The 27,323-nt window shown below is 50.2% G+C and overlaps 1 protein-coding gene across 1 annotated transcript in view; it reads right to left on the bottom strand.

Annotated features, from left to right (window-relative positions):
* Nucleotides 1-27,323, bottom strand: part of PLXNA2 (plexin A2) — a 109,417-nt gene that overhangs the window by 43,897 nt on the left and 38,197 nt on the right. The window contains exons 3-9 of the mRNA XM_008701248.2: nt 26,209-26,332; nt 24,418-24,571; nt 23,409-23,505; nt 20,058-20,172; nt 11,675-11,875; nt 9,782-9,878; nt 6,039-6,229 (exon numbers count right to left, since the gene is read on the bottom strand). Of these exons, the coding sequence (XP_008699470.2) occupies nt 6,039-6,229; nt 9,782-9,878; nt 11,675-11,875; nt 20,058-20,172; nt 23,409-23,505; nt 24,418-24,571; nt 26,209-26,332 (979 nt within the window). The remainder of the gene's footprint in view (nt 1-6,038; nt 6,230-9,781; nt 9,879-11,674; nt 11,876-20,057; nt 20,173-23,408; nt 23,506-24,417; nt 24,572-26,208; nt 26,333-27,323) is intronic.

Genomic DNA, 27,323 nt, shown 5'->3' with positions numbered 1-27,323 from the left:
TTTTCTACATTTGCTTTTCTTTCCCAGTTACACATACCTAAGATAGTATTAAAGAGAATTTATGTTCCCTGAGCATAAACTAGTGAGGGATTGGGCAAGTTAGTGACATTGAAAAGTTCACAAAGTAAAATCTACAACGTGGTCAGTGGAGAGATGACTGTAAAACCGGCACCCCTATGGCCTGGCATCAGTGTGACCTTATTGGGCAATGTGGCAGGTGAGTTCAGAAACACACGGGAATATTCTTTGGTACCCAAATGGTGACAGATTCCCGGCCAATGAGAACCTTGCACTGGAGATCTGCCCCTTGCATTTCAAACCTGCTCTCCTTATTCTTCCCCCCGATCTCTATCATCACCTGCAGGTGTGAGCTGCATAGGCCCCATCCTCTGGGTTCCCATTAAGCTCAGATGCTTGAAAAGAATGAACCACCAGCCTCAGTAAATTCCAGCTTTCACCTCAACCCCATCACCCCACTGATAGACACAATCAGAAACGAACCAGATCAAGTCTGATAACTCTAATAAACATACATAATTAAAGTAATGTCTATCCTGAACGGGCAAGAAGGGGGTCACCGAAGTTTAAACATACCCCAAATGCCCCTCCTGCTCCACCTCCACTCATAGGAATAAGCGTAGACCTACTTATGTCTAGGAAGATGGTGAAGGTGACCTTGAGGCTCAAACAAAGGGTGGCCAATGCTCCCAGTTTTTCTGGCCTCCCCTGGGACCTTCCAAAAGAATTGATCCTGGGCACAGATATTTCTGGTACACCTGTGGTGGAGTGAGGTGGAAAAGTGTATAGGCAGGGAAAACCCCTCCATTCCTCTGACCTAGACAGCTGGCATGGTACGGTGGGGGAGAGTCTGCATTCTGGAGTCTGAAGGCCCTGGTTTTGAATTTGTTCTGCCACTAACCAAATGGGTGACTTTGGGCAAATTATTTACTTCCCTCAGCACTGTTTCCTCAACTCTTAAATGAAGATAATTGTAGGCATATTGCAGGATGTTTAGGGTGAGTAGGTATGCAAAGGTCCTGGGGCACAGTCTGGCTATTATTATTAATACTCCTAGAACTAGGATGTGGATCATGTCTGTTCATGTCTCTGGCCTGAGGTAAGTGTCCTCGTGAGGCGTCAAGACCTGGATCCCAGCCGTAGTCCTCCTTCTCAGCAGGAGACAATAGCAAAGGGTGCAGAGGAGAAGTTTCTGTCCTAGGTCCTTTGGAGGAAGCAGAGTGGCCTGCCTCCTCCAGGTGGCCCACGTTTAGGGATAGGTTGGGACTCTGCAGTGAGGGACTGCACCCCCGGCCTCCCCAACCGGAACTAACTTCTCCACGTGACAGCGCATGGCACGCAGTAGTCGCTCATTAAATGAATATTTATTTCTTGCAATCCTCTGTTATGGGTTGAATTTTATCCTCCTCAAATTCATATGTGAAAGCCCTAATTCCCATTACGTCAGGATGTGACCTATTTGGAGACAGGTACGTTTCTGGAGATCATCAAGTTAAAACGAGGTCATTAGTGCGGGCACTTATCCAATATGACTGGGATCCTTATTTAAACAAACAAACAAAGAAAAAAATCAGAGACAGACATAAGAGGGAATGTCATGCAGAGATGAAGGCAATGCGTCTACAAGCCAAGGAATGCCAAGACTATTGCCTTTTCAAAGCACTGAAAGTGAGGGAAGAGCCATGGAACAGATTCTCCTCACAGCCCTCAGGGGCCCAACCTGCCGACGCCTGGATCCGGGACGTCCAGCCTCCAGCACTGCGAGACGGTACAGTTCTGTTGTGTAAGCCACCCCGTTGGTCGCGCTTTGTCACTGCAGCCCTAGCTGACCAACATATTCACTTTGAGTGGAGACCCCTGTCACGTGAGCTCTAAAGCCCCTTGACCCTTCCTATATTTCTCTCCCCTATTACATATTCCGTCGTTTTTCCCTTTCTGCCGATGCCGCCCCTTCCCAGCTCGTCAGAAAATGTTGCTTCTGGGCCTTCCCTCCTAGCGGGTGGCTTGTAACGTCCTCCTCTTTGAGGTCCTAGCAGTGCTGGAAGCAGAGCAATGTGATAGGCCAGGCAGCTCACGGCCTTTCCAAAGCTCTGCACGTCTCCCATCCCTGGGGTTGAACAGGTGACACGCGCACAGACACTGGGATGACAGCTCGAATGGGAGCAGCCTGGGATGCCTCTCCTGGGGGGCAGTATCATGATCACACCACGGGCTGGCTGAGAAGGAGCAGACGCTGGGTGCTGAGGGGGGCGCTAACCTGAAGTTTATGCAGACTGAGAAATTCTTACATCGTCTGTAAGACTTGTCCTCCATGAAGCTGCCACAGGAGGTGGGTCCCTAGGGGTGGGCTAAGTTGCCATGGAGACCGTTGGGTGAGAAGGGGTTAAGGATGAACACAGCTGTTCATTCAACTAAGCTCGAGCCCACTCCTTTTCCTAAAGCAGAACTCATTTGAGGTCAGGGCATTGATCTCCCCAGCCCTGGATAAGGCAGTGCCCATTCCGGCCCCTATTTGTTTCCAGCAATGGAAATTCTGCTGCCTCCAGCAGCCACCACCTGCCATCATAGAATCCTCCCCCTTTTATCTCTGAGGGAGGATCTTCATAGAAAATGGCTCTCGCAGATGAGTTTGCATGGAGTGGGTACACATTTTGAAGGCAAGGGCCAGAGACAAGGGGGAGGTATGTATACAAAGGGACAGATCCCATAGAATTCTGATTATTAAGAAAAAGATCTATGCCCATGTCAAGGAATTAGCCAAGAAAGCCAAGGTAAAGAAAATGAGCTGATTCTTCTTAAAAGTTACTTTTAACAAATGATCCATTTTTGTTAACAAATGCTAGAGATGCACCAGAGGTCGATTCTTCCCATTACTGGTGATACTAACTTCGATCGCTTGGTAAAAGCAGTGTCTATCAGGTTTCTTCTCTGTAAAGTTTCTATTTTTCTTGTTGAGATTAATACATACTTGTGGGGAGATGGCTTGAGACTATGTACATATCCTATTTTTCATCATACTTTCATTTACTAATTTTAGTATTCACTGGCCATTCTTCCTGAAATAATTATTACTGTGAATTTTGCCAAATGGTGATTTTCTATTCCCTAGGTCCTTTTACATTTTTGAGTTAGAATTCTAGTAGAAAAGCTTCCTCCCTCCCCCATGAATTATTTGTTTATTTGTATCAAGAAGGGGCATAGATTCTTATTTTATTCTATTCCTTATAGTTGATTAGTATCATTCATTTTCTTGCTCAGATTGTCCCAGATTTGGCTATGGGGGCCAAATCAAGTTGGCTCCTGTGCCCTTTTGACAGGTAGTTCACATTTTTGTTAGTACTCCTTGCCATGAATATATAACCTAACTTAAATCATAAGGAGACATTAGCCATCTTCAAATCGAGGGATATTCTACAAAATAATTGTCCTATACTCTTCAAGTGTCAAGGTCATGAAAGACAAAGAAAGACTGAGGACCAGAGCATGAAAGAAACATGATAATGGAACACCACACGTGACCCCGGATGGGATCCTGGGTCAGGAAAAGGGGGACAATAAGTGGGATAACTGGCGCAATGTGAATCAGCCATGTATATTACATGGCATTATTGTATAAATGTTAATTTCCTGATTTCGATAATTGTACTGTGGTTATGTAAGATGTTAATTTTGGAGAATCTGGGTGAAGGGTATATGAAAGTTCTTTGTACTATTTTTGTACCTTTTTATAAGTCTAAAATTATTTCAAAAATGAAAAGTTAAAAAAATGGAAGATGACTTTTACAGGGTTTGAAGGAAGGGAGGTTGAGGGTAGGAGACACAAAAGGAAAGGAACTATTCCTGATCATAGTGGATAAAATATTCCAGGCCTGGATCCTCCCTCTTGCATGGCTTGTCCCGAATGATGTCCCCCTGCATGGCTTGAGACACAGCATGGATTTGTCTCTCCTCCCCAGAGATGAGCTTTCATTTCTCCACAGCCTCTACTTGAAAAACGCCAACAGGAGACCCCACTGCTTGGGGCCTCCGACTCCTGCTGCTGTGTTCACTGGGAAAATCAATTACAGCCTAATTACCTCAGGGGGTTAATTAGCATCATGTCGCTTGGGTGTCCTCTGTGAATGGAGCAGCCCGTCAGTCCCCGGTCAGTGAGCAGGGGCGACACCGAGGCAGAGACTTCCCAGGGAGATGCCTGCCTTAGGGCTGGGAAAGTGCCCCTGCCAGTCGGGGAGAAGACGGGGCTGAGGCAGCAGCCAGGGTGGGTGGAGGTGAGAGGCGCCGGCGGAAGCGGGTCCCTGCCTGATTTAAGCTCCCCTGTATCTCAGGCACAGAGATATAGAGACCAACAAGTACAGATGCAAGATTTGCGGGCAGAGCAGATTCTCCGGCCAGCGGTTGTTGGAAACCAGTGGAATCAGGGAGAAGGCATGGAGGCCTGAGCAGCTCAGGGAGCTGGCGGTGTGAGGACAGAGGCTGGGGCCCTACCAACAGTCACTGCAAGCACTCTCGCGGCGAGATAAACACACAGGATGGCACTATCACGGGCCGTGTCCCAGAGTAAAATGAAATGGAAGAAACCTGGTCCTTGAGGGGCGGTGTCTGCACGCTCACAGCCTCTTCCCACCAGGATGAATGAGAACCTAGATGGCAGGAGACACTCTCCCACCGGACTGTGCTTTCCCGGGGAAGCCCTGCCATGTGGATGGATGGCATCTTCGAGTCCACCCTAGCTACGAAGGTTAGATATCAAGGAAGGGGGAGCACTGCTTCCTGTGCTACGTTACTTGAGCAATTAGAGACTTTATAAATAGTTCTAGAATTCAATAAATCTGAGCTTCAATACCAGCTCTGCCCCTTATCGGCTGTGTGAAGTGGGGCGACCACGCCACTCCTCCGAGCCTCATTTTCTTCATCTGTAAAATGGAGGTGAGAATATTTACCTCCCCCGGTGGTTATGGGACGAAACGAGACGGTGCCAAGGACACTAAATAAACATTAGCTCCCTTTCAAATAACCCATCTGTAGGTTAACAACACTCATTTGATCTTGAGGGCTTTCTTTCTACGGATCTGGAGCTTCAAAAGGATCACAGGATGCTCCAGGAGCTTCTCAATTCTCTGTGACATAGGTGAGAGCCAAAGGTGCTTTCTTTGGCTAGTGAGGAAAATGAGCGGGAAAGAGGGGCAGTGCATCCACTCGGGAAAGAGGCAGAAAAGGAGCAGCCCCGATGCTTTCTTAAATGAGCAGACCACAGCGCTACCTGCCCGTGCCTTTATTCCCAGTCACCACAAGGAACGTGCAATTAGTTTCAAAGCACGAGTGACAGTCGGTGAATAGGGAGCCGCGAAGAGTGATGCACACATAATGCAACCAAAGTTAAATACAACTGTTCCTCTCCCAGGCCATTCAAAACCCGAGCAGCTGCTTTTTCATTCACATCATCTATTCATCTGCCTTTGCAATTTGCTATTCAGGAAACATCATTTTTTTCCCCAGGATAATTAATTACCTATTTCTTTCCATTAAAATGCACAAACAAATTGGGACAGAGAGTAAATTCTGGGAAATGGCACGGTGGCCAATGTAGTGCCTGCCTTTACTTTTTTCTTCCGTGTTCAACTTTGCAACTCGGAGCTAATTGCGGCTCCTGAAATCACATTTCTGCTGAGAAAAGCTAAACCTGCTCTCTGAAATGTTTACCCACCACGCAGCCAATTTCCCGTCCCCACCTGGCTCTGCCGGCCTGGCAGGGAGGCTGGGCTGCCTCGGCCTCCCTTGTGTGCACGCGCCCATACCGACGTGCACGCGCATTCACGCACTGGCCTGAAGACACACATCCGTGCGCTTGTCAATTACACCCGGATGCGGGCCATCGAAGTGCCCAAGAGAGGCTTCCCACACTCCGCATTCAACGTGCACTACACTTAAAATCCTTCCATGTGAACTCCTCTTCCACTGCCCACCCACCCCAGGCCGGCTTCTGGCCACCCCACCCTGTTCAGGGGACTTATGGGACTCACCTCGGTGATTTGGGGGTTGGAGCACTTAACGTTGTGGCTGGACCAGTCAAGCCAGGGGCTGGAGGGGCTGGGACAGTGAGGCTGGAGGGTGCACCTGCGCTCGCCGCTGCACCAGCCGCACTCGAACTTCCGGTCGGCCTTCAGGCAGAGGCCGCAGCTCTCCCGCTGGGCCGCACACTTGTAGAGATGGACTGCAAAGAGAGGGGGTGACACAGAGGGATTGGCGAGCGCTCCACAGGACCGCGCCTCTTCTCGGAGGCATGGCCGGTAATGCCAATGATCGCCATCATCCGTGCAAGAGTAACTGATGGGGAACAAATACTAAATGGAGGCTCTTTGTTGCTGAAAGTTCTTACAGAGAATGCTATTTAAGAGTTCTGGCTCTAGACTGAATTGTTATCAGGGCTTTGATAGTGGCCTCCCTACTCCCTAGCGATGTGACAGGATGTCACCCCCCTGAACCTTGTTTACTAAATCTATGACATGGGGATGATCATTGTTTTTTGGGAGGTTTGAATGAGGTGCTGTGTCTTAAGTGCTCAGCATAGTGCCTGTAACATACCTGATGGGCCACACAGGCTTATTCTCTTTTTTTTTGAGGTCACATGATGTTCTTCTGCACTCTTTCTCACGTGTGGCCCTCATCACAACAGGTAAGGACTGACTTCCTCATTTCAGGTAAAAATGAAGCTCAAAGAGGTATATAATGACTCTTCTTTTTTTTTTTTTTTTTAAGATTTTTATTTATTTATTTGAGAGAGAGACAGAGAGAGGACAAGAGTGGGAACGGGCCGAGGGAGAGAGACAAGCAGACTCCCCACTGAGCGGGCTCGATCCCAGGACCCCAAGATCACGACCAGGACCTGAGTTAAGTCAGACGCTTAACTGACTGAGCTACCCAGGCACCTCAATATATAAGGACTCTTGAAGCTTACTAAGGTTCATGCCCCAAGCTAGGATGGTGAAATTCCAGCTCTCTGTGCTGCTAGACCATAGACCTTGAGAAGAGAGAGGCATCCCGCCCGTACACTGGGAACGGGGTGATCTGGGAGAGAGGTCAGCTTGGCTTCAAGAGAGGCCAGGAGGCTGGCAAAGTGAGGGCAGAACAGAGAAGGAGAGAGTCGACACAGTCCTGTTCATGGCCCCCGGAGTGGGGGGGTGACATTCCCATGGAGGACAACCTGGCCACTTAACAGGTCACTTTTAGAGTCTGCAGACGCTTGGCCTTTGCTTTTGTCTCTTACTGACTTAGAAGCCCCGGGCAGGCCAGTCTGCAGAGCTGTGTTTTGGGAGCCGGGGGCTTTGCTGTCGCCTACTGATGTTTTGAATTCAGAATCCTGAGTAGAATTCTCCAGAAGCAGAATACTCAGAGAGTCATTTCCAACTTCTCTGGTCAAGCAGACAGACGCTTTAGGGACTGCGGGGAGGAGGGCACAAGTGCCTGTGCTGGAAATCAGGACAGGCCCAGGGGAGGGGCATTTTTTTTATTCCTCCGGGTCCTCATCCCGTTCCTCTGCTCTGACAAGTGTCCCTCAGTCCCAGCTGCAGGGACTACATTTACACATCCTCATGCCCAGGGCTTCTTGCAGCAGAGGGCAGGAAATGGGGATGGTTAGACGAACAATTACACAGTGAGCATTTGAACACGCACAGACGCTGCACATCTGATACCTCATTTGGTCTTCACGCTCACTCCACGAGGAGAGCGTCCCTGCCCGCACTTCACAGGCAAGGAAACTGGGGTGAAGGCAGGGGCAGTAAGTAGTCTGAGTTCCCCCGTCTATAAGTGGAAACGCCAGGATTTGAACCCTGGTTTCTTGGACTCTAGAACCCAAGTCCATAAACACTGTGGCCGTCTCCACCCAACACGGCGCTCAGCCTCCAGAAACACCTGGGCTCTCGGAGGGACGACCACGGAGATGGTGCTGCCCAAGTGCTCCGAGATGTTGAGTGCCACCAGGGAGGTTCTGACATGACCGCCTGGATGTGGCTGTTCTCTAAGCTCCAGGTGCAAAGGCCACCTCTAGGACTACAGCCCAGATCCTCAGCGGGGAGAATGTCTGTCTCTCAGCAGTGAGGAAATCTGGCCTGGGTATGAAGAGAAAGAGAACAGAAATCTCCCTGGTTCAGTTTCTTTCTCCCAGCCTAAGAGGCATCGATGTCCATGCCAGCGTTCCGGTGGGGGCCTCTGGTCCTCCCTCTGCACCCCTGGGTGACCCTCAGGCTCAGGGAGAAGCTGGGGCAGCCCTAGCTACTTGGAGTAGTGAGATGTGGCTCATGGTGTGAGGAGAGGCGCCTGCAGGGAGGAAGGCTTGACGTCCCCCAGCGGCCCCAGCTGCTGGGGGGACAGTGCTGTGGTCCAGCACAGGAGCTCTGAGATCGGACAGCCTTGGTTCAGATCCTGGCTCTCACTTTCTGATTCAGCCTGGTTTTGTTTTTTTTTCCTTTCTTTTTTCAGCTTTAGTGAGTTGTAATGGGCAAAAAGAAATCATAAGGTATTTAAAGTATGTACTGTGATGACTGGATACACATATACATCCTGCTAGGGTTCTTCCCATCTAGCCAATTAACGGATCCAGCACTATATATATACAGACATGTAGTGATGAGAAACAGGTATTTAGGTTGTACTCTTTCAGCAGATTGCAAGAATACAGTGTAGTGCCATCAACTACAGACACCGTGGTTTACACCGTGGTTTAATAGATCCTCAGACCTCATCCATCTCACAGCTCAAAGTTTGCATCCTTTTAACAACCTCTTTATTCCCCCTCCGACCCCCAGCAACCACTTTTCTGGGCTCTGTAGGAGTTTGACTTTTTTTTTTTTTTTTTTTTTTTTAAGATTCCACATATTTGTCTTAACAGGCGGGAGCACCTGGTGAATTTGCAAGTCACCCTGTGCCAGGGCCAACGCTAACCTGTGCACGGTTCCGATTTCAGTATATGGGTGGCTGAAGCGAGCACTCTTGGTCCGTTCCTTAACCTCTGTGGGTCCCGATCTCCTTACCCATAAAATGAGACTACTACTCGTACATACCTCTCAGGGTTGTTACGCGGATTAAGGAAAATAATGTCAGAAAATCACTGAGTGGCCGCCTGCCCGCAGGCAGAGCCCATCACAAGGGAGATGGGATTGTCACTCCGAGAGCAGAGTGGCACGTTGATATTTGCCGCTCGGAGGGTAACGCCTACCTGGCATGTGCGAGGAGCTGCACGTGAGTTTGGAGGACGAGGAAGAAGGAGCGTCCCTCTGGGCTCAGCCCAGCTCCTGGCTGAGCTTCGCTGCAAGAGCCGTGGGCCTGCGTGCTCCCGCTCGTCCCTCCTCCCCGCCCTGGGGCCAGGGGCACAACCGCACAAACCTTCTTTGTGCGGCGGCCAGACAAGGACAGGGGAGTCAGACCCTAACTGGAAACAGAATGTCTACGTCCCCGGAAACCGGCAGGACATTCCTGCTGCTGCCTTCCTAGGACAGGTTCTTCAGACACTTCAAAGTCTCGGGGAGCCAAAGAAAAATGTGGCGAGCCGGCAGCCGCCTGGCGGATGCTCTGGTTGCAATAAAACAGGGCTCCCGACAGGACTCCTTTGATGGCTCCAAATGTTGCTCTAGGATCCTCTGAAGAGTTCCGCTGACGGAGGGAGTGTATTATTCATGGCACAGCGGCTGGCCGGCTCTGATCCCTCCGCCCCAGTCTTTCCCGGGGTCACGGAAAGATCAAAACTCTACCCGGAAGTCCTGCTCACCTTTCAGGTCCTGCGGGTTGTCGATGATGAAATTCCCATTCCACACCACGGCGAAGTCCACGGCCAGGTTGCTGATGTCCATCCCGTCGTACTGGTACTGCGGGGAGAGGGGCGGAGGGCACAGGCTCGTGAGGCTCCCTATCACCGGGGGTCAGGGATGCTGCTGGCATCTCGGGGGGCTAGGACTACAGCAGGAGAGAAACCAGGGTCTCTGGCTCCCTCTGGGCTGAGAAAGGAGCAGAGGGAGAATCAAGAGAACCCCATTTGCTGCTCAAGTTAATGTCTCTGGCGCCCTCCCCCTGACTCCCAGTCACTAACGCCAAGGGGATCCCGCCCAAACCCCTTAGTGTGGTGCTCAGTGCCTCCTGTAATCCAAATCTAAGCCCATTTCTCCAACCTTCTCTGCCACTGCCCTCCTACGGAAAGCTCTGAATCCACCTGTCTCCAGACACATCTGCCCGAGCCCCTCTCTGCCTCCGTTCAACTCACATCTCCTAAGGAATACCTCTCTCTCCCTACAGCCTTCACCCTCCAACCTGCCTGTGTTCTTCCAGTCCAGCTCAGACTCACCTTCCCCGGGGTCCCCGGGGCGTCTCCTCTGACGTCCCTGCTGGCCCTCCCCCAAGCTCTCTGGCCCTGAGCATTGCCAGTTTCTGTCTCTCACTTCCTGAGAGCCGCTCCGCATCTTTTCACATACAAGTCCAGTCTCTCTAGCAAGTGCACGTCCTGCTGTGTGACCCCCCCCAGAGCACTGAGCAGAGCATATGCACTACAAACAGGGCTGCAGCGGCTGGCTGGTGGGCTGGGCGCTGCAGGGCTCCTCTGGCTATGCGCGTGAGCTTTACTTTGGCCAACAGTCCATTAGGGAAAGAGCTCAGGGCCTCTGGTCACAGATCTGACCAGGCCGACCATGAAAGGCCTCAAGCTGTGGCCAGGAGTCCACTCTCTCTCCCATGCTGGTCCCCCAGAGGACCCGCAAGCCCTGCACACACTTCAGAAATAGGCCCTCTGGTGGCCCAGCGCCTGCCCCTCTGCGAAGAAGGCCTCTGGGAATCCCCTCCTGAGAGACCTGGCCCGCCCCAGCCACTGAGCTCTCAGGGCAGGCCGTGTTACTGTCCTCCCTCCTGCCCCCGGCCCTTCCGGCCCGCTTCCTCCCTTTGTCCTGTTGCATTTCTTTCTCATCCCACCTTCGCTTATGCTTGGCGGCCTTCCACTGATTACAAATTCTATCAAGCGCCTGTGACCTGGGAATCTGACAGCCCCCTGATAAGAAGCCCAGATTCTCTTTATCTCTCCCAGGCGAATTAGCTTCCCTCAACACCTTTGTCACATCTCTCCCCATCTCCAGCTGACCCCCCATAGTCAGAGACAGGAGTTGGCAGATAAAAAGATCTTCTCTGGGCTAGTATTATAATTAAACACCTCGTGCTTTCTGTCTGGTGTGCAGGACTGCTTCAACCCTTGCCGCTCTCGAAATTCACTGCTCCCTCCATCTCCCCTCCTACCTCCCCTCACTCCATTCTACTTCTGCTGAGCTCCTGGCCCGCTTTTCTCTGGTTGATGCCTAAATGGCGATGGGGGTTTGTGGTGGAGTCCACAGGCTTTGGCTGCAATTGTCACTGGAGGCCAAGAGGTCTCTTTAAACTCAGAAAGAGCACAAAGCTCTCAACTGCTGCCAGAGGGTCCTCACGACCTTTGGCCCCTCTGTCACCACGAACCCGCTCTGCTCTGGTTGATAGGTGCTGGGTGCATGCACCCTCCTCTGTCCCCAGGGATGTGGGGACAGCCTGTGCACCTGGAGGGTTCTGGGAACTGGGGCAGCTCAGGCTCGGGCCTTGGCACGGGTGTGAGAGAGAGCCCGGCTGCAGGCAGGGCAGGCGTGAGTCCGCTCACCGAACTGTTCTGGCACTGGACGCTGGAGCTGTTGAAACGCAGGGCGGGCACGCGGTGGACCGCCCCCTGGATGTTGAGGACACACTCATAGCCTCGCTGGCCCGACTGAGGCTGGGGCAGGTTCCGAGCCTTCAGAGTGATGGGCTTTACCTCTCCGACTGGTATCAGGATTTCCTCTGTGGGCACCAGCTGGGGACAGTCCTGGGGGAGCAAGCAGAGAGACGCCATCTGTCCTGACTCACCTCGACTGGGGCAGGGGGCAGGACCCAGGTGCCCAGCCAGACCCTCTTGTACCCCAGTGGGCTGCCCATGAGAAGGAGACACCTCATATAAGGGGCATGGGGGAGTCAGCAGGGCGAATGAAGCCCATCTCTTAGTTCCCAGGGCTTTGATATTGTCATCCCCAGCCCGCACGTTGTCCCGGATCTGGTGTGCATGTTACAGTTTCGGAATTAATTTCCAAGCACCCGTGTGGCAGGCTGCGGATTTTATCTCCTGCCACACAGGATAAAAGAGGCCCCTGTGTGTCCCTGTCCCCAACCTGGAACGCCCGCCTCTCAGCTGCACCCCCACCCCAGCTCCTGTCCCCCTCGCACCGTCCAGCCGGAGGCATTCCGTTATCGACAGCTTCAGCTTCCCACTCTGGCTGAGTCGGCCTTTCCAGGAGGGGGATCAGCCCTCCCAGCAACGCTCTAAACACTTGCTCTGGCTTTTTATCTCATTTCATTACCAGGCCCTGCGTGAATGCCATGTTGCTTCGGAAAACAAAACCGAAACAAGAAAGTCTTGGTGGGGAGGGGCTGTGGGAAGGACCAGGAGAGCCCAAGGAGATGAGGGAGCCAGACTGATTTTTGTGAGTTCTATTCCTAGATGTTGCTTCTCTCCCGAAGGTCATGTTGCCACCTTCCCACAGCTCCGATCCCCTGACCACTCTCTCCCTTGTGGGGAGGACAGAGCCCAGGAGCCTCCGGCAGTGAGGACGGTAAGGGCCAGCCACCTCCACATGCGATCATTTTCTGACTCCAGGGACCAACGAGGGACATTCTTGAGGGAGGCACCTGGCTCCCCATCCCCTTCCCCTCTGCAGTGGTCTCAGGGAGCATTTGGGCACATGTGGGACTTAATGTCGCTATCCTGCTGAGGCGTGCTACTGGCGTTTAGTGCCCTGGGGCCAGAGCTGCTGAACTTCCTGCAAGGTGTGGAACAGTCTTGAACAAGGAAGAGTGTCCCCATCCCAGTGCTAAAGGCGCTCCCTGGTAGGAAGCCTTTCAGGACCCAGGCAGTGTTGAGCAAGGAACAGCCTTAGCTTCAGAAATGGGAGGAGACCTAGGGGACCTCAGGGGGTGCTGAGGCAGTCGCTTCTCTCCTCTGGGCCTCAAGTACAAGCCCTCACTACCTGGCCTCTGCCTCCTTCTTACCTGGGGGCTCTCATGACTCCAGCTCCAGCCATCCGGGACTTCTGGTGAGGTCTGAGGGGCTGTGTCCCCAACTCATGGGCCTCTGGTCCCTTGAAGATGCTTTTCTCTCTACCAGAAACGCTCACTGCCACCTCCTGCCCCCCTTCGATCTCCTGGCCCCTGCCTCAGCCCCTCTGTAGCTGAATGGCTCGTAATTAGGGTTCAAATTCAGCTCTGCAGCTCCTTTTCTAGAAAGCTGTCCCTGACCCTTTCCCTGCCCTGGCCTTCAAGAGGGGTTACAGATATTCTCCCATGATTGTATTTAGCTCTCGGAATTGAGATTTCCTGTTGACTCATTGTCCTCATTGGTGTGGGCCTGGAGGATTTCATTCACCTCAGTATCCCTGGTCTGTATCCCAGCTCCTGGCACGTAGCGGACACTTGGTCATTGCTCGTGGGAGGGTAAAATGAAAATGAGAAAAGGAAACGACAGATGAAAAGATCACAAACTTTCTTTCCACCTCCGGCTTCCTACATTCTTCAGAGATGAGGGTAGAGCCCTGCTTTCTGGACACCAAGAGACCTGAGAAGCAGTCTGATTTCCAAAGCTGGGGCTGGGAATGGTCACTGTTTCTGGACTCACATGATTCCTAAGTGGCCCTGTCCAAATCTAGTAAGGAATCCCGAGAATGTAAGAAACCCTGGCAAAATTTTCCACAGAAGCTAACTAAGCAGGACCTGGATGAACTTCTGGGGTCACCGGTGCCCTCTGTCACCTGTAGGCTAACTGCATGTGAGGACACCTAGCAGACAAGGTCCCTACAAGAGACAGGATCATAAAGCAACCCCAGAGCAGATGGGTCCCCTGTTTAGAAGCCAGTCACTCCAGCTGCCAACTCATAAACGTGCTCTTTACAGCACTTTTCCTTTCGTGCCCTGAGGGCATGCTTGACAGAGTCTTTCATATATTTATAGCCAAGAAAAAAATGAACACCACTTTAGGGAAACCCAGGCATCCCCAGGAAAAGGAGATACTACTTCCTGTCGGTGGCTAAAAAATCCCCATCGGGTCTAATAAATTAAAATTTTAATTTAGACTAGAAATAAGGCTGAGGTATAATGAGGGTGTGTGTGTGTGTGTGTGTGTGTGTCTGAGACAGAGAGAATAAATTTTCAGACACAGAACTAGTTGCTACATTGTAAGTGATGACTAGTTGTTTTTCATCTCTAATGACCTCAGAGAATAAATTCAAATTTTAGCAGCACAGTCTTAAAGATGTGTTTCTGGAAGTATGATGTCCTGCGTTAGTAAACAAGATTGTAGAATCCTCTTAACCTCGACCAATTTACATATATGTAACATGTATACTTATATAGATGTTTATTGTATTACATATATATTTACATATAATACACACACACACACACACACACGCACACCCTCATCTTTCGGTCTGGGTTAAGTCTGGTCCAACCTGGAGGTTGGAGAATCATAAGAAGACAGTTTATGAGTACTCCTTTGGAGTTTTTTGTTTTTTGTTTTTTGTTTTCTTAAGGGATTCTAAAATTTTAGAAAAGAGTCCCATGGTCTGTTATTTCAGACCTTCTGGGACTAAATTTAAAGACAACGATTAGGGGCTTCCCAAATGTCTAAACAGGCTTTAAGATTGCCTCAGTAGAAACAGATGTCTTATCTTTTGCTTGCTTGCTTTTGTTTTTTGGGGGGGTTTTTTTTGGTTTGGTTTGGTTTTTTGCTATTTCAAGCCACACAGAGTAGGATTCTTTCTTTTATTCTCTAGGGTGAAGGGAAGAAGGGGTTGGGGGGCAAGTACACTGTCTTCTCCTTCGGAAAGAGGGGAAGATACAGAAGCCTTGGGTTGTGAGTAGCTCCGGTGATTACGTTACCGAGGAAGCAGTGCATCCTGGGTAGCGAAGGCATAGTGCGGGCTGAGGGCAGGTGCGGGAAAGCCAGCAGCCCAGGAAACCGCCAAGTTGTGGGAACTTCAACGCCTCAGGGCCTTGAGGAAGGCATTGGGTTTCATCAGATACAATGAGGCCACTTGCAACCCAATTGTTTCTGTGAGCACGCACACACGCGCACACACGCGCGCGCACACACACACACACACACACACGGTTGCTGTCCTAAGAAAAAGGGCGCAAATATTCACGCTATGCTTTTCCTGCAGAATGTTAACACGGTTATTCGTGTTAAAATGCCCATCACTGCTGCTGGTCTCCACTGTCGTTAGGTCATCTTACTCCTCTGTCTCTAGGCCAGCTGGCAGCAGGATCACCTCCTTGGCAGCAATCTGAGTTTCTGTCAAGATGAACAGATGTCCTATTTGGGACTATCCCGGGGCGGGGGTAGGCTGGGGAGGAGGAGTCATGGCTCCGGGGCGGGCAGGACCCTGGCGTGGGAGCGCCTCGAGGCTCGCAGCCGCATCTCCCACCCCGTAGAGCTGTGCTTCTCAGCAACGGGGACACTTCGGCCCTGGGAAGCGACTTCTCCCATGTGGAAATGGCATTATCTTCACCCACTGGACTTCAAAGAGAGAGAGCAGCCAGGATCCTGGGAAGCTAATCGGATTTATTTGGTTCTATCTTTCCCCTGGGACGGGACGTAAAGAAGATATTTATGTATCTACATCTCACTAGGCCTGGTTTAGCCATGGAGGGAGATGAGCTTTCAGAGCTGAAAGCTATACATACTCCTGCACACGCCTGCTTGCTAACACCGTGTCACAGCTTGATCCGGCCCAGGGAGGCAGAGATTTGGGGGGCCCCATCAGAGATCGGCTGTGCTCTGCGCAGTGGAAAGCTTTGGCTCATAACCTTAAAAGAGCTCAAGAGATGGTTCAGTTGAAATTCCGTTTCCTCATGGATAAAATGGGGCCAGAAATATCTGAAAGCCCTAGGTGGGTTGAAGGAGGCCTACGAAAGGATGTTGTAAATGGCAATAAACTGGATTAACAACACGAATATCACTGCGTATTTCTTGGATGTGCATGTGTGTGTGGAAAGGCAGGATCAGAGGACGTCGGCTCACTCACAGTCAGCCTGGGGACATTTACTCTGAGTCACGCGGTCCGCATGTATGTGAAGATCTTAGGAAAATGGCTTAACTTACTTAACCCCCAGTTTACTCATCTGTAATAGAATCCATTTCATAGAGTAGACTAAATGAGATTTTACAGATATATATACACATATATATATATAATGTTGCATATATAATAAGCACTCGATAAATGTTCACTACCAGTACTTTTGTTTTGAATTAGGTACTTTCTTGTCAAGCCTAAGCATGGACTCGGTCCATCAGACCTCCGGAAATAAGTAGGCAGGTTCACCTCATGTGCTGGCTGGCCTTGTATCTGCAAGTGGGACTACTAACCCAGCTTCCACGGGCAGCCTCCCATCTGGGGAGATTTGTACCAGTCCCTGCACACCCTGAACCCTCACAACCAAAGAGCATAAAGCCAAATTGGGATCTGGCCGACAAGTGTGGCTGTGGCCATGGAGACAAGCAAGCTAACTGGCTCTGATTTTCTGCAGAAAGCATACTGTACTCAGCTCTTTTGGATGCCTGAGTTCTCTGTAGCCTTGGGCAAAAAACCTAAATTTTTAGCATCTTGGTTACTACATGTGTCAAAAATGAATTATGTGACACTGCAGGCCTGTTTCGAGAATCAATTGAGATGCCACACGTCCATGACTCTCAATCTCTAGGCTCATTTGGGATGGGGCTTGAGAATTTGGAATTTTTTTTAAGATTTTATTTTATTTATGAGAGAGAGAGAGAGAGAAAGATCACAGAAGCAGAGGGAGAGGGAGAAGCAGGCTCCCGCTGAGCAGGGAGCCCAATGTGGGGCTCGATCCCAGGACCCTGAGATCATGACCTGAGCTGAAGGCAGATGCTTAACCGACTGAGCCACCCAGGCGCCCTGAGAACTGAATTTCTAACAAGTACCCAGGTGATGCTCATGCTGCTGGTCCCCCTACCCTGACATACATGCTTCAAGAACTCTTGTCATAGGTGAGAGGATTACAAATGTGTGATACATTAACGTTTCCTATACATCAACAGAGCTAATCGGTTATATATTGTTTTGAGGAAGTAGAAATACAATTTTGATTCAAAGTTAGGGGCCCTTACTGGAAGTATAAAAGAGATATTCTAGGACCCCCAAAGAGGCACCTAAGGGATTTCCAGTCCCCAAAAAACCTAAAGACATCAGATCAGACTCCAAATACAGTTAGGGAAACCTCACCCAAGCTGGACGTGTGCACTTTTGCTGTTGCCCACATTTTCAGGAATGGGGCTCCCCAGAAGCAGAGCTTTGGACAGAAAAGAGCAGGGCTGAGAGCTATTTGCTGGGAAGGGATGTGTGAATGGCTGTGGCCAAGAGCTCTGGCAGTATTTGAGGCAGCCGAGGAAGTGGCTCTCACAAGCTTGCTGGAACCTGAACCTATTTTCTTTCCTGAGCGAAGTCAGGAGCCGGACGTAGACCGGGCTTCCACCCCGGCCTCCAGAGAGCCAAGCCCGGGCCCGCATCAGGGGCCTGCACTCATCAGCAGTAAGAGAATGGGAGTCGGGCCAGGGCCACTCAGGAGAGGCGGGGACAGCTCGGGGACAAAGGGTACTCTCCATCCCAAGCCACAGACATTCAGGAAAGAAAGTGAAACTAATAGGAGGTAAGAAGCCTTTGGGGTCCCCCCCAGGGCTCCTTTGGTATCCATGCAATCCCGAGTGGCCGGGTGGCAAGAGCTTCTCTCAGGCCCAGCTCTCTGGAACATTTCAGTCTCTCCCCCGTGGCTGAGAGGGAGCCGTGTTCCAGTGACTTCTAAAGGGCACGAGGGAGGCCGGCATGTTTCCAATTAGCCTTCTGGCCTCCACAGCCCGGTACAGTTTATTTGTCTTGCTCTGTGTGCCGCTCCTCCTGCCCTCACTCCCAGCTGCAAGCAGGCTTGGCTTTGGGTTTCTCTCGGCCCGAGGGGGAGCCCCTGGGAGAAAACGAGGCAGCTGCTCTTTCTCCTCTAGGTCTGCACTTCTCTCTCTCTCTCTCTCTCTCTGTTTTGTGGTCTGCCTCGCTTTATTTTATTGAGGAACTTAGAGGTTTAGAAGTGGCCCATGTGAAGACGGGTGTCTGAGACCCTTTATCGCCGTCTTCTCACGGCCACGCCTTTGCCTCTGAGCTGCCCCGTCTGTGGCTTCTGCTGTTCCTGGTCGGCCTCGCCTCCCTTTCTTCCATCGACTTGCTAGCTGGGTTAACCACCCTCTGCTCCAGACCCACAGCCCTTGGATCCTTTCCTCTGAGTAAGAAGACTGGCCTGAAAGCAGTTCCATACTCTTGCAGGATCCCAGGGCTGGGATTAATTGCCAGTGTCCGCTAAGACCAGGGTAGAACTTTCAGGCTAGCTACGTCAAAGCACACCAACTGGCTGGAGGGAAATCTTTTTCTGAAAGGTTTTCTGGGCGCTAGATAACAGGTTCCATCACCCTGGGGCACCTGCAGATGGCCTGTCTTAAATACCACCTGTGGGTACCATCCATGTTTCTCTCTTTCAAGATGGGCACAGTCCCTTTCTGTGGCTGAATATAACACGTATTATTGCAGAAACTCAGAAAAATTCAAGGCCATGGGTGTGTGTTTGAGAAACAGTTCAAGGCTTACTATATTCTTATTATTTTTTAAGCTTTTTGAGGTATAATTGACAAATGAAATTGTAAGATATTTCAAGTATGTATCATGATGATTTGAAATATGTATATCAAGGTCTACTTTCTTATGTTTATTCATGGAGGCAACGAGCACTTCTAACAAAATTAGGAGACACAGAAGACTCTATTTCTTTTTTGTTTTTCCCCATAAGACTCTATTTCTTGAAATCATGGACAAGTATATCCAAGGAGCCCTTCCCATCAATGGCACTTGGGTAAAGTGGCCATTGCATCATTCTTTCACGCATGCATTCTGCAAACATTCACTGAAGAAGACAGAGAGGATTTAAAGATAAGATGAAGCCCTTGCCTACAAGAGGCTTCTAGTCTACTGTGATGGCAACAGACGTATAGAAAGAGTGGAGTAGAACATGGCCATGCTATGCTGTCACTTTTTACATTTGTGGATCTTCTAAAAGGTGGAAGAAGAGGGGAATGTGTGTATAGACACGTGTGCAACTTATATGAATACATAGGTCTCTACCCAACCAACTGGCCGTGCTAGGGTGTGAAAAACATTAAACATGAGAAAGGGAAATTGACCAAGCAGGCATCATTTTCCTAAGGCATGTTGTGAATGTGTACGAAAGTCAACATCAGCGGATAATCATGGGATGTGATGTTCCTTGGAAAGACCAGCAATTTGATATTTCATGGTGTTGATAACAAAGGTGGGTCAGGCCTTGGGAATGGAAAACTGACTGTATAATAAACTGGGACTTTGAGCAAGGCCTGGTTCTTTTCACCAGCTGAATTTCCTTTTCTAGAAGGCCACCCACCCAGTCATACATCAGTCAAAGAATCATTGAAACTTGGAGTTGGAAGAGAGCTTGGCATGAAAGAATGGTTGAGAGTGAATGTTCTATTGAATCGGACTATGTCTGCAGCCAAGCAAAGGGCTTAGACTCGAAGAATCAATGCCATTCACTGCCCTCTTCTAGACAATGGAGTCTGGTTGGTTGGATATGTCCTCTCAGCTTTCAGTCTCAACCCTCAGTTCCCTCAAGCCTTTGAATGTAGAGAGTCTGAAGAGTCTAGAAAATACAGCACATTTCTGCCTCTGGTGTACTTTCTGCCTTTTTTTTTTTTTTTTTTTTGAGTTTTATAATAATGGGGCTTTCTAACACATAGAGTCTCCGGGAAGAAGACCAAGATGGGTCAGGGCAAGGAGATGGCCAAGCCGCTGGACTGGCCATCTGAAAAGGGAGGGCCACTCAGATTCACTGGGAAACATCACCATGCCAGGGTGAGCCCTGCTTACCTCTGAAATATTGATCCGGCCCTCCTGGAAGGAGCAGGTGGTGGGGTCATGAGTGCAGAGGTTCCGGTATTTGCACCAATGGCAGCGGAAGGCGCTGTTGACACAAGACAGGCACCTGCAAGGATGGAGACAGTAAGAGGCAAAAAGAAGGGAGCAGACAGGGAGGATAAGGGTGACAGGTAGCCCATGTGTCATGATGGAAGTTGGTTATCCTAGTCTTTCTCTCAGGAGGGCTGATTCACGGGGCATCTCCCAGCACTAAGAACTGTGGATTCTCCTTTGAAGATGTTCATAGGAGCAGACAGTTAAAAAAAAAAAAAAAAGAGCCCAAAGTGAAAATAATGTAGCTTACAGAGCAGTGGTGTGCTAGGGCTGGCCTGGGGCAGCTCAGGAGAGCTGATTATTTACATTTTCAGGAATTCTGCAAGTGGTCGGCATCATGTTTATAGCTTGAAATCAGCCGTGGACGGAGTATTTACACCATAAAAATTGGCAAATGCTACATATCAGGTTTTTTTCCCCCTTGATTGCTGGTAGTTAAATATTTACCAGCAACCCACCACTTATCAGAGAATAGCTTGGAAGACACTTATGAGACAGAAAAGCATGGGGATAGAAATTGGGCAGATAGGATTCCAGGCTTGCCACTGCACCGGGGTCATCTTGAGTAAGTTACTTCACTTTGTGCATTGGAAGTTCTTCAACTGTCTGTAATAAAACTTTCCTGTCTGCTCCACAGAGCTGTTTAGCATCAAACAAGATAATGCGTAGGAAATGGCTTTGAAAGGTACAATGTTAAATGTGAGTGTTATTTTCAAGCGTTTAAATTACCTGTTATTTCAAGCTCTTAAGTCACATTTGAGTGTCAACGACTAGTTCAGTCACCTGTGTTTCTGGGCTTTGGGGGAGTTAATAATATTAAATGGCAATTTCGTCTCCCTCTCCAAGTAGCCAGGCATAGACAGTAATATGTGTGTGGCTCATGCATTTCTTGCCAGGGTAAGCGCTTCTTTCCCTCTCGTTTCACCTGGGGGCTGTGTGTGACCAGACCATTACAATGGAGTTGGGTTTTGTAGGTGGGGTTGGTCTGCCTGCTCCTTGCCAGCTCCCCTAATCTAGCCTCTGCCAGCTAGACCAACCTGGAAGGGATACAGCTGGGTCTGCGATATGGCGCCATCTGGTGGGCGCTGTCTTTACATTCAGGTGGATGGGTCTCCATCCAGGGGGTGACAGGCTAATTTGCCACCGTGTATTGGGTGCATTAGCTCATCTACACCTCATTTTCCCTTGCTGCTCAGTCTTATCACCTTCCGGATATGCCCAGAGTGACTGTGTTTCAGAGCTTAGGCCACACTGACTGGTTCTTGCTAAGATCTTACGATTCAGCCGGTAAATAATGAAAATGGACCGAGAATGATGAGATGGGGTTCTAAGCCTGGCTTTTCCACTGGCTGATTTTGTGACCTTCCCTGCAGCATTTATTCCCTGTGGGCCTCAGTTTACCATATTAAAAGCAGGGGGTTGAACTTGATTCTGGGACTTTTTGCTATAAATGCCAGGAGTAGAGGAGGGTAAGATAGTGTTTGGCAATAAAATGGAATCTTTGCTGTCAAGAAGACCTGCCCCCCCACCTTTTTTTGGCTAAAACTTGCTGCCTGTGACTGCATGGCTGTTGCCATAGCGATGCAAAGTGGTGACATCACACCGAACTGCCGTGGAAATGAGGATGCTCTCACAACAAATCCCATCACCACTGTGTTGGGGTTTAAGAAGGAGGTTGGGAGCTTCTTTTTCCAAGATGCTTGCATTTCCCCCACAGGGTTAGCTGGGACTGGGACGCCGTGGTTAGTGGGCAATATTGTGTATTTCAGCTTCCGCCCTTACTGCCCTGCCCCCGCCCCAGGCCATTTCTGCCACTGGTCCTGTCTTTCTCAGCACATCTATTGACTTGTCCCAATGGGGCTCAATGTGTCTCCTTCCTTAACTACTGTGGAGATCCTTGAGTTCTAGCAGCTGATTGCCGTCAGAAAAACCAAGATCAGAGAAGGGGAGACTCAGGAGGACTGGTTCATTTGTCTCTTTTACAGGCTGAAGATTCCTTTCAGGTAGAGCCACAAACACCCCCTCTGTCCACATGGACTGCTGAGCGCATCTTGTCCGCAGTCTGGACCCTACAGACGTGATGCCTTGGAGTTATGTAGACCTCAGATTATTCCTGTCCTGGGATATGGGAAGGATGGGTCCATAGACTATCCCCAATGATTGTTCCCTCTGGTGTGGAGTTGTGCTTGATCTCTCTCCTTGTGGAATGTCCGTGGTCACTGGTCCAGCGGGCTTGATGTGGCCCTATTATAGAACCCGTTTCCCTCTTTCTAAACCAGGTGGTATAGAGTTCCCAGTTTGTATGGAAGGAATGTCAGTTTCTCTTCCAGAGAAGATAGAAACTAAATATGGGTATCTCTTCCTGCCCCGGCGTAGAAGCTCATAACTTGTGGGCATTACTGCTAAGTGTCCCACTGCCGGGGATGGCTGGTGAGGTCAGCTGGGCTCTTCTCAAGCCCCTCTAGAGGCTGCCGGTTTGGTCTGGTTTCCCCCTCCTCTTTAGAAAGTCAAAGGCTGGGTCCGGATCACGGTGGAGTTGAAGTCTGCTCTCCCCCTCCCAGCCTGGGCCCTTATATCATGTTCTGCTCTGGGGGTAGCTCTGTGCATAGCTGTCTTTTACCTCTGAGTCCCTCTCTGCTTGGTCATGGAGGACGTGTCTAAACTCCAGTCATTGTCAATCTTATGTTCAAAGCCACCACCAACTGGTCTTTTGGTCCTTGGACCACGACCTTCGTCTTCACGTCAAACTTTCTTTTTACTGTCTTAGCTTAAGAATTGGGGGTAGGGGGGCGCCTGAGTGGCACAGCGGTTAAGCGTCTGCCTTCGGCTCAGGGTGTGATCCCGGCGTTATGGGATCGAGCCCCACATCAGGCTCCTCCGCTATGAGCCTGCTTCTTCCTCTCCCATTCCCCCTGCTTGTGTTCCCTCTCTCACTGGCTGTCTCTATCCTGTTGAATAAATAAAATCTTTAAAAAAAAAAAAAAGAATTGGGGGTAGGGTTGTTGGGGGCCAGGCAAGGGGGTCTGGATGAGATCAGAGGCTGTGGACAGTGAATGCCATTCTGTTTAATATAACCGAATAAACCAAACAGAACTGAAACGGAACATTGATGGGGAGCTTACTTTGTCCCAGACAGTGTGCCAGGCCCTGTAGGGAGACTGAGAGGTGAAACCACCACAGTTGGAGCTTAGAGAACCCCCACAGCCGTATCCAGCCCCGGGGCAAGCCTCCCGCCCGGTGAAAGCTTACAGTTGGTGGGCGCTGCAGTTGTAGAACTTGAACTCGGTGCTGACAAATATCTTCCCCGTCTCCTTGGATCTCAGCTGCAGCTCTAGCCCAAACCAGTCTGGGGGGAAAAGGAGAGGGTAACAACCTGGAGGCCCAGTGGAGAATCTGGGGGTCATCCATGAAGCCATTCCAGGGCTCTCTTGGGGCACTGATGGTAGATGAAAACTGCCCGAGTCACCTCCTCCCAAGAGGGTCCCTTTGGTCCTGTTGAGACACCTGTCACTGAGACCCAGCCCCACCCCTTCTTAGGGGAAACGGAAGGAATCACATCCCACAGAAACTCTTGTTTTGGTCAGGCATGCTCAGTTACTGAAAGACTTCCAGAAATATTAGGCCAGAACTCCTCAAACCCCCAGTTCCATGGAGAGAAGCCCGCTAAAAATCACTGGCTGGAGCCACTGCCATTCCTAGAAGGGAAAGGAAATCTGGAAAAACTCCCTCCTGCACACTGTGCAGAATTAACCCAAATGGGAGCAAGGGATTTCCTTCTTCCTGAATTTCGCTTTGGGGCATGACAATTAGCTTTCAAACTCAAACAAGTTATATAAGCCCACGTCAACGTCTGCGATATCAAGGCTTGGTCCGGCAACTTTTGTGCTGGTACTCCCACCCCTTCCCCTGCCCCCTCTACTCACCACCCCATCCCCTGTGTCCTCTTCTCACCACCCCATCCCCTGCACCCTCTACTCACCACCCCATCCCCTGCCCCCTCTACTCACCACCCCATCCCCTGCGCCCTCTACTCACCACCCCATCCCCTGTGCCCTCTACTCACCACCCCACCCCCTGTGCCCTCTACTCACCACCCCATCCCTGCACCCTCTACTCAGCACCTCATCCTCTGCGCCCTCTACTCACCACCCCATCCCCTGTGCCCTCTACTCGTGGCCCCTTCTCCTATGCACTCTACTCTTGACCATTCTGGTAGGGCAGCCCCTGGCATGTGACTCTCATGGCCTGCACTTCTTACCTTGATCCAGAGGGATGACAGGGACATCCTTGGGCCCTGGTGAGATGCAGATGACCTGGCTCCCAGACACCTGTCCCTCCACCTCCGTCAGGTTCCCGAACGCACAGGAGATGCCCACAGATAGGTCGGGAGCGTCACTTACAACCAGGCTGAGCTGTGGGAGGAGCAAAGAGGCTCAGGAGCAAAGAGATGATGCCGTAGGAAGAGTCCTAAGGGCTCCGGAGACCGGGGCTCCAGGCCTGGCCCTGCTGTGGCCTGCTTGCGGACTAATGTCCCCTGAGCCATCTCTAAGGAAGGAGATTGGTTTAGTGATCCTCTGGCTTCGACACAGAACAATGAGAGTAGTGTAGAGTCCGTGTCTTTACTAATAATATATCACTGTTATTTATTTTTCAGTCTTGGCCAGCATCAGAAAGGAATGGGTGAGGGACACTAGAGGGAAAGGGACCAAAACCCATCTCAGACCCTCGTCATTCTGACATGAAACCATGACTCTGGAAAGCAAGTCGCGAGCTGAGCCCTTTGCAAACAAGCCTTGCCACGGGCTTGCCAATCTGGAAGTTTCCCAGGTTGGTGGGAGACCACTAGCTCCTCACCCCGGCTATGATTCAGGGGCTGCTTTTCAGGATGGTGAATGTGCTACTAGAGTTTCTGCCTCTCTGTCCCCCAAATCCAGGCCCCAAAGGCTCGGATGATGTCTGCTGCTGCCTATGGGTTCCAATGATCTAGGCCAGCACTTTCCAGCTTTTTCAAGTTTGCATACCCTCCTTTGAATGGTAAAAATATCACAGACGGCCAGGAATGAGTTTGTTCACAATGACCACAATAGAACATCTAAGTGGTATTTGACACAATAGGTAAAAAATGTGACTGGCTTCCTCTAGCAACAGGGGGGTGACCATAAGGGTTCATGGTGACAATACCTACCTCCCCCCAGCCTCTAAGCTGGGAGCCACAGTGTAGGCAGGTCTCCCATTGTCTTCCTACCAACACCTGGATGTATGTATTTGCGGTGGTTTCTCACTCACAATGGGCATCACTTAGCCTCTCCAAACATTTGTTTGCTGCTGAATCTCTGCCCCAGTTTCGTTTCCATGGGGCCAAGAGACTTAGGTACAAACTCCCCTATTTGTTCCCTCTGCTCCATGGGAGCCAAAACCTCCTGGTGAGGATGAATGAACAGAAATCTTGGAAGGTTCATTAACTAATTAACATCCGTAAATGCTCATAAAAGCTTCAGAATGAAATAACCGTGCAGGGCCTAAGGACAGGAAATATTTGGGGTTGTACCTCGACAGGTGGTTAAGGGGTGTTTTATTCTCTTTAATATTCTCTTTAATATTACATACTGACTGTGACTTAAGCCTCAGTCTCTTTGTCTCTGTCTCTCCTCTCTCTCTCTCTCTCTCTCTCTCTCTCTCTCACACACACACACACACAGGCAACTCTAAGGTCTCTGTGAAAAACCGCATGAAGTGGAGGAACGTAAATAGCGCATATAACAAACAATGTGTTATTTAGTATCGGATTGCACTGTGTTGTAGATGTTTGTTACTAAATGCAGAATCTAGATTTACAAAACAGATCAATGGGTAATGAGTTTGCAGGGAATACAGAGAATGACTGTGCCCTTTATAATAGGAGCTACCATAGGTTTTCTATAAACACGGTTTCCTCAGAGCATTTAAAGTGTGATCTAGGGACAGATACACGTGCAAGTGTTGCAGGAACATGCGTGCACCACGTGTGTGCTCTGTGCTCCCCCCCCAACCCCCGGGGTGCGTTTCTTACCCGCCGGCTGTGTTCAGACACAGAGATGCTGCTGGGATGCACCTCGAGGCTCATGCACTGGCTGATGCTGGCCGCAAATCGATTAGGTTCCCAGGCCCGCTGGCACTTGTCCCTGCGGGAGCACCTGCCATCAACACAGATTCACAAGAGGTCAGGCCTCTGAGACCCATCTGTTTGGCTCCACTGTCCCCTGGGGAGGGGGGAGTTTAAGAGGGATTTGCTGCTCTGAGGCTCTTGGCTTGTCTTCTCATTATGCTTTTCAGTTACCCCAGAGGGCTTCAGTGACTCCCAGATGGTCCCGATCACAGGTAAACACAGACTAAGAGGAAGTGGGGACAGTTTAGACATAACGAATAGCTCCTGGGGGCGCCTGGGTGGCTCTGTCAGTTAAGTGTCTTTGGCCCAGGTCATGATCTCAGTGTCCGGGGATCAAGCCCCCTTGGGCTCCCTGCTCAGTGGGGAGCCTGCTTCTCCCTCTCCTCCCCGCTCCTGCTCTCTCTCGCCATCTCTGTCTCTCTCAAATAAATAAATAAATAAATAGATAAAATCTTAAGGAAGAAAAAGAGTAACTCCGGATAGATAGCATCTTTACAGAATGTTTGACGAGCAAGGGCGGGAAGTCTGGGGAATGAGGAGGAGCACGTAAGAGGCTAAGCATATGAGCTTTGGAACCAGGTTGCCTGGGTACTCCCCTCCTCCCCCCAGATCTACTGCATCCTAGCTGTGTCCTTTTGGGCAAGTGACTTAATCTCTCTGTGCCTCAGTTTCCTCAATCACGAAATGGAGAGCATAGTGAAAATACCCTACGTCATAGGGCTGGTGTAAGGATTAAATAAGTTAGTACTTCGACACTGGCTTTTTAGGGGCTCCTGAGTGACTCTGTCAGTTGAGCCTCTGACTCTTGATTTCCGCTCAGGTCATGATCTCAGGGTCCTGGGATGGAGTCCTGGGTGGGGCTCTGTGCTCAGCGGGGAGTCTACTTGAGATTCTCTCTCTCTCTCTTTCTCCCTCTGCCCCTCCCCCTGCTGGCTTGCTCTCACACTCTCTAAAATAAACAAATAACTCTTAAAAAAAAAAAAAGAAAATGACTTTTTAGCTCTTACAATAATAATATT

The sequence above is a fragment of the Ursus maritimus genome, unplaced genomic scaffold (assembly GCF_017311325.1).
Source record: "Ursus maritimus isolate PB19 unplaced genomic scaffold, ASM1731132v1 scaffold_2, whole genome shotgun sequence".
Taxonomy (NCBI): Eukaryota; Metazoa; Chordata; class Mammalia; order Carnivora; family Ursidae; genus Ursus; species Ursus maritimus.
This window is presented reverse-complemented; position numbering and strand designations above follow the sequence as displayed.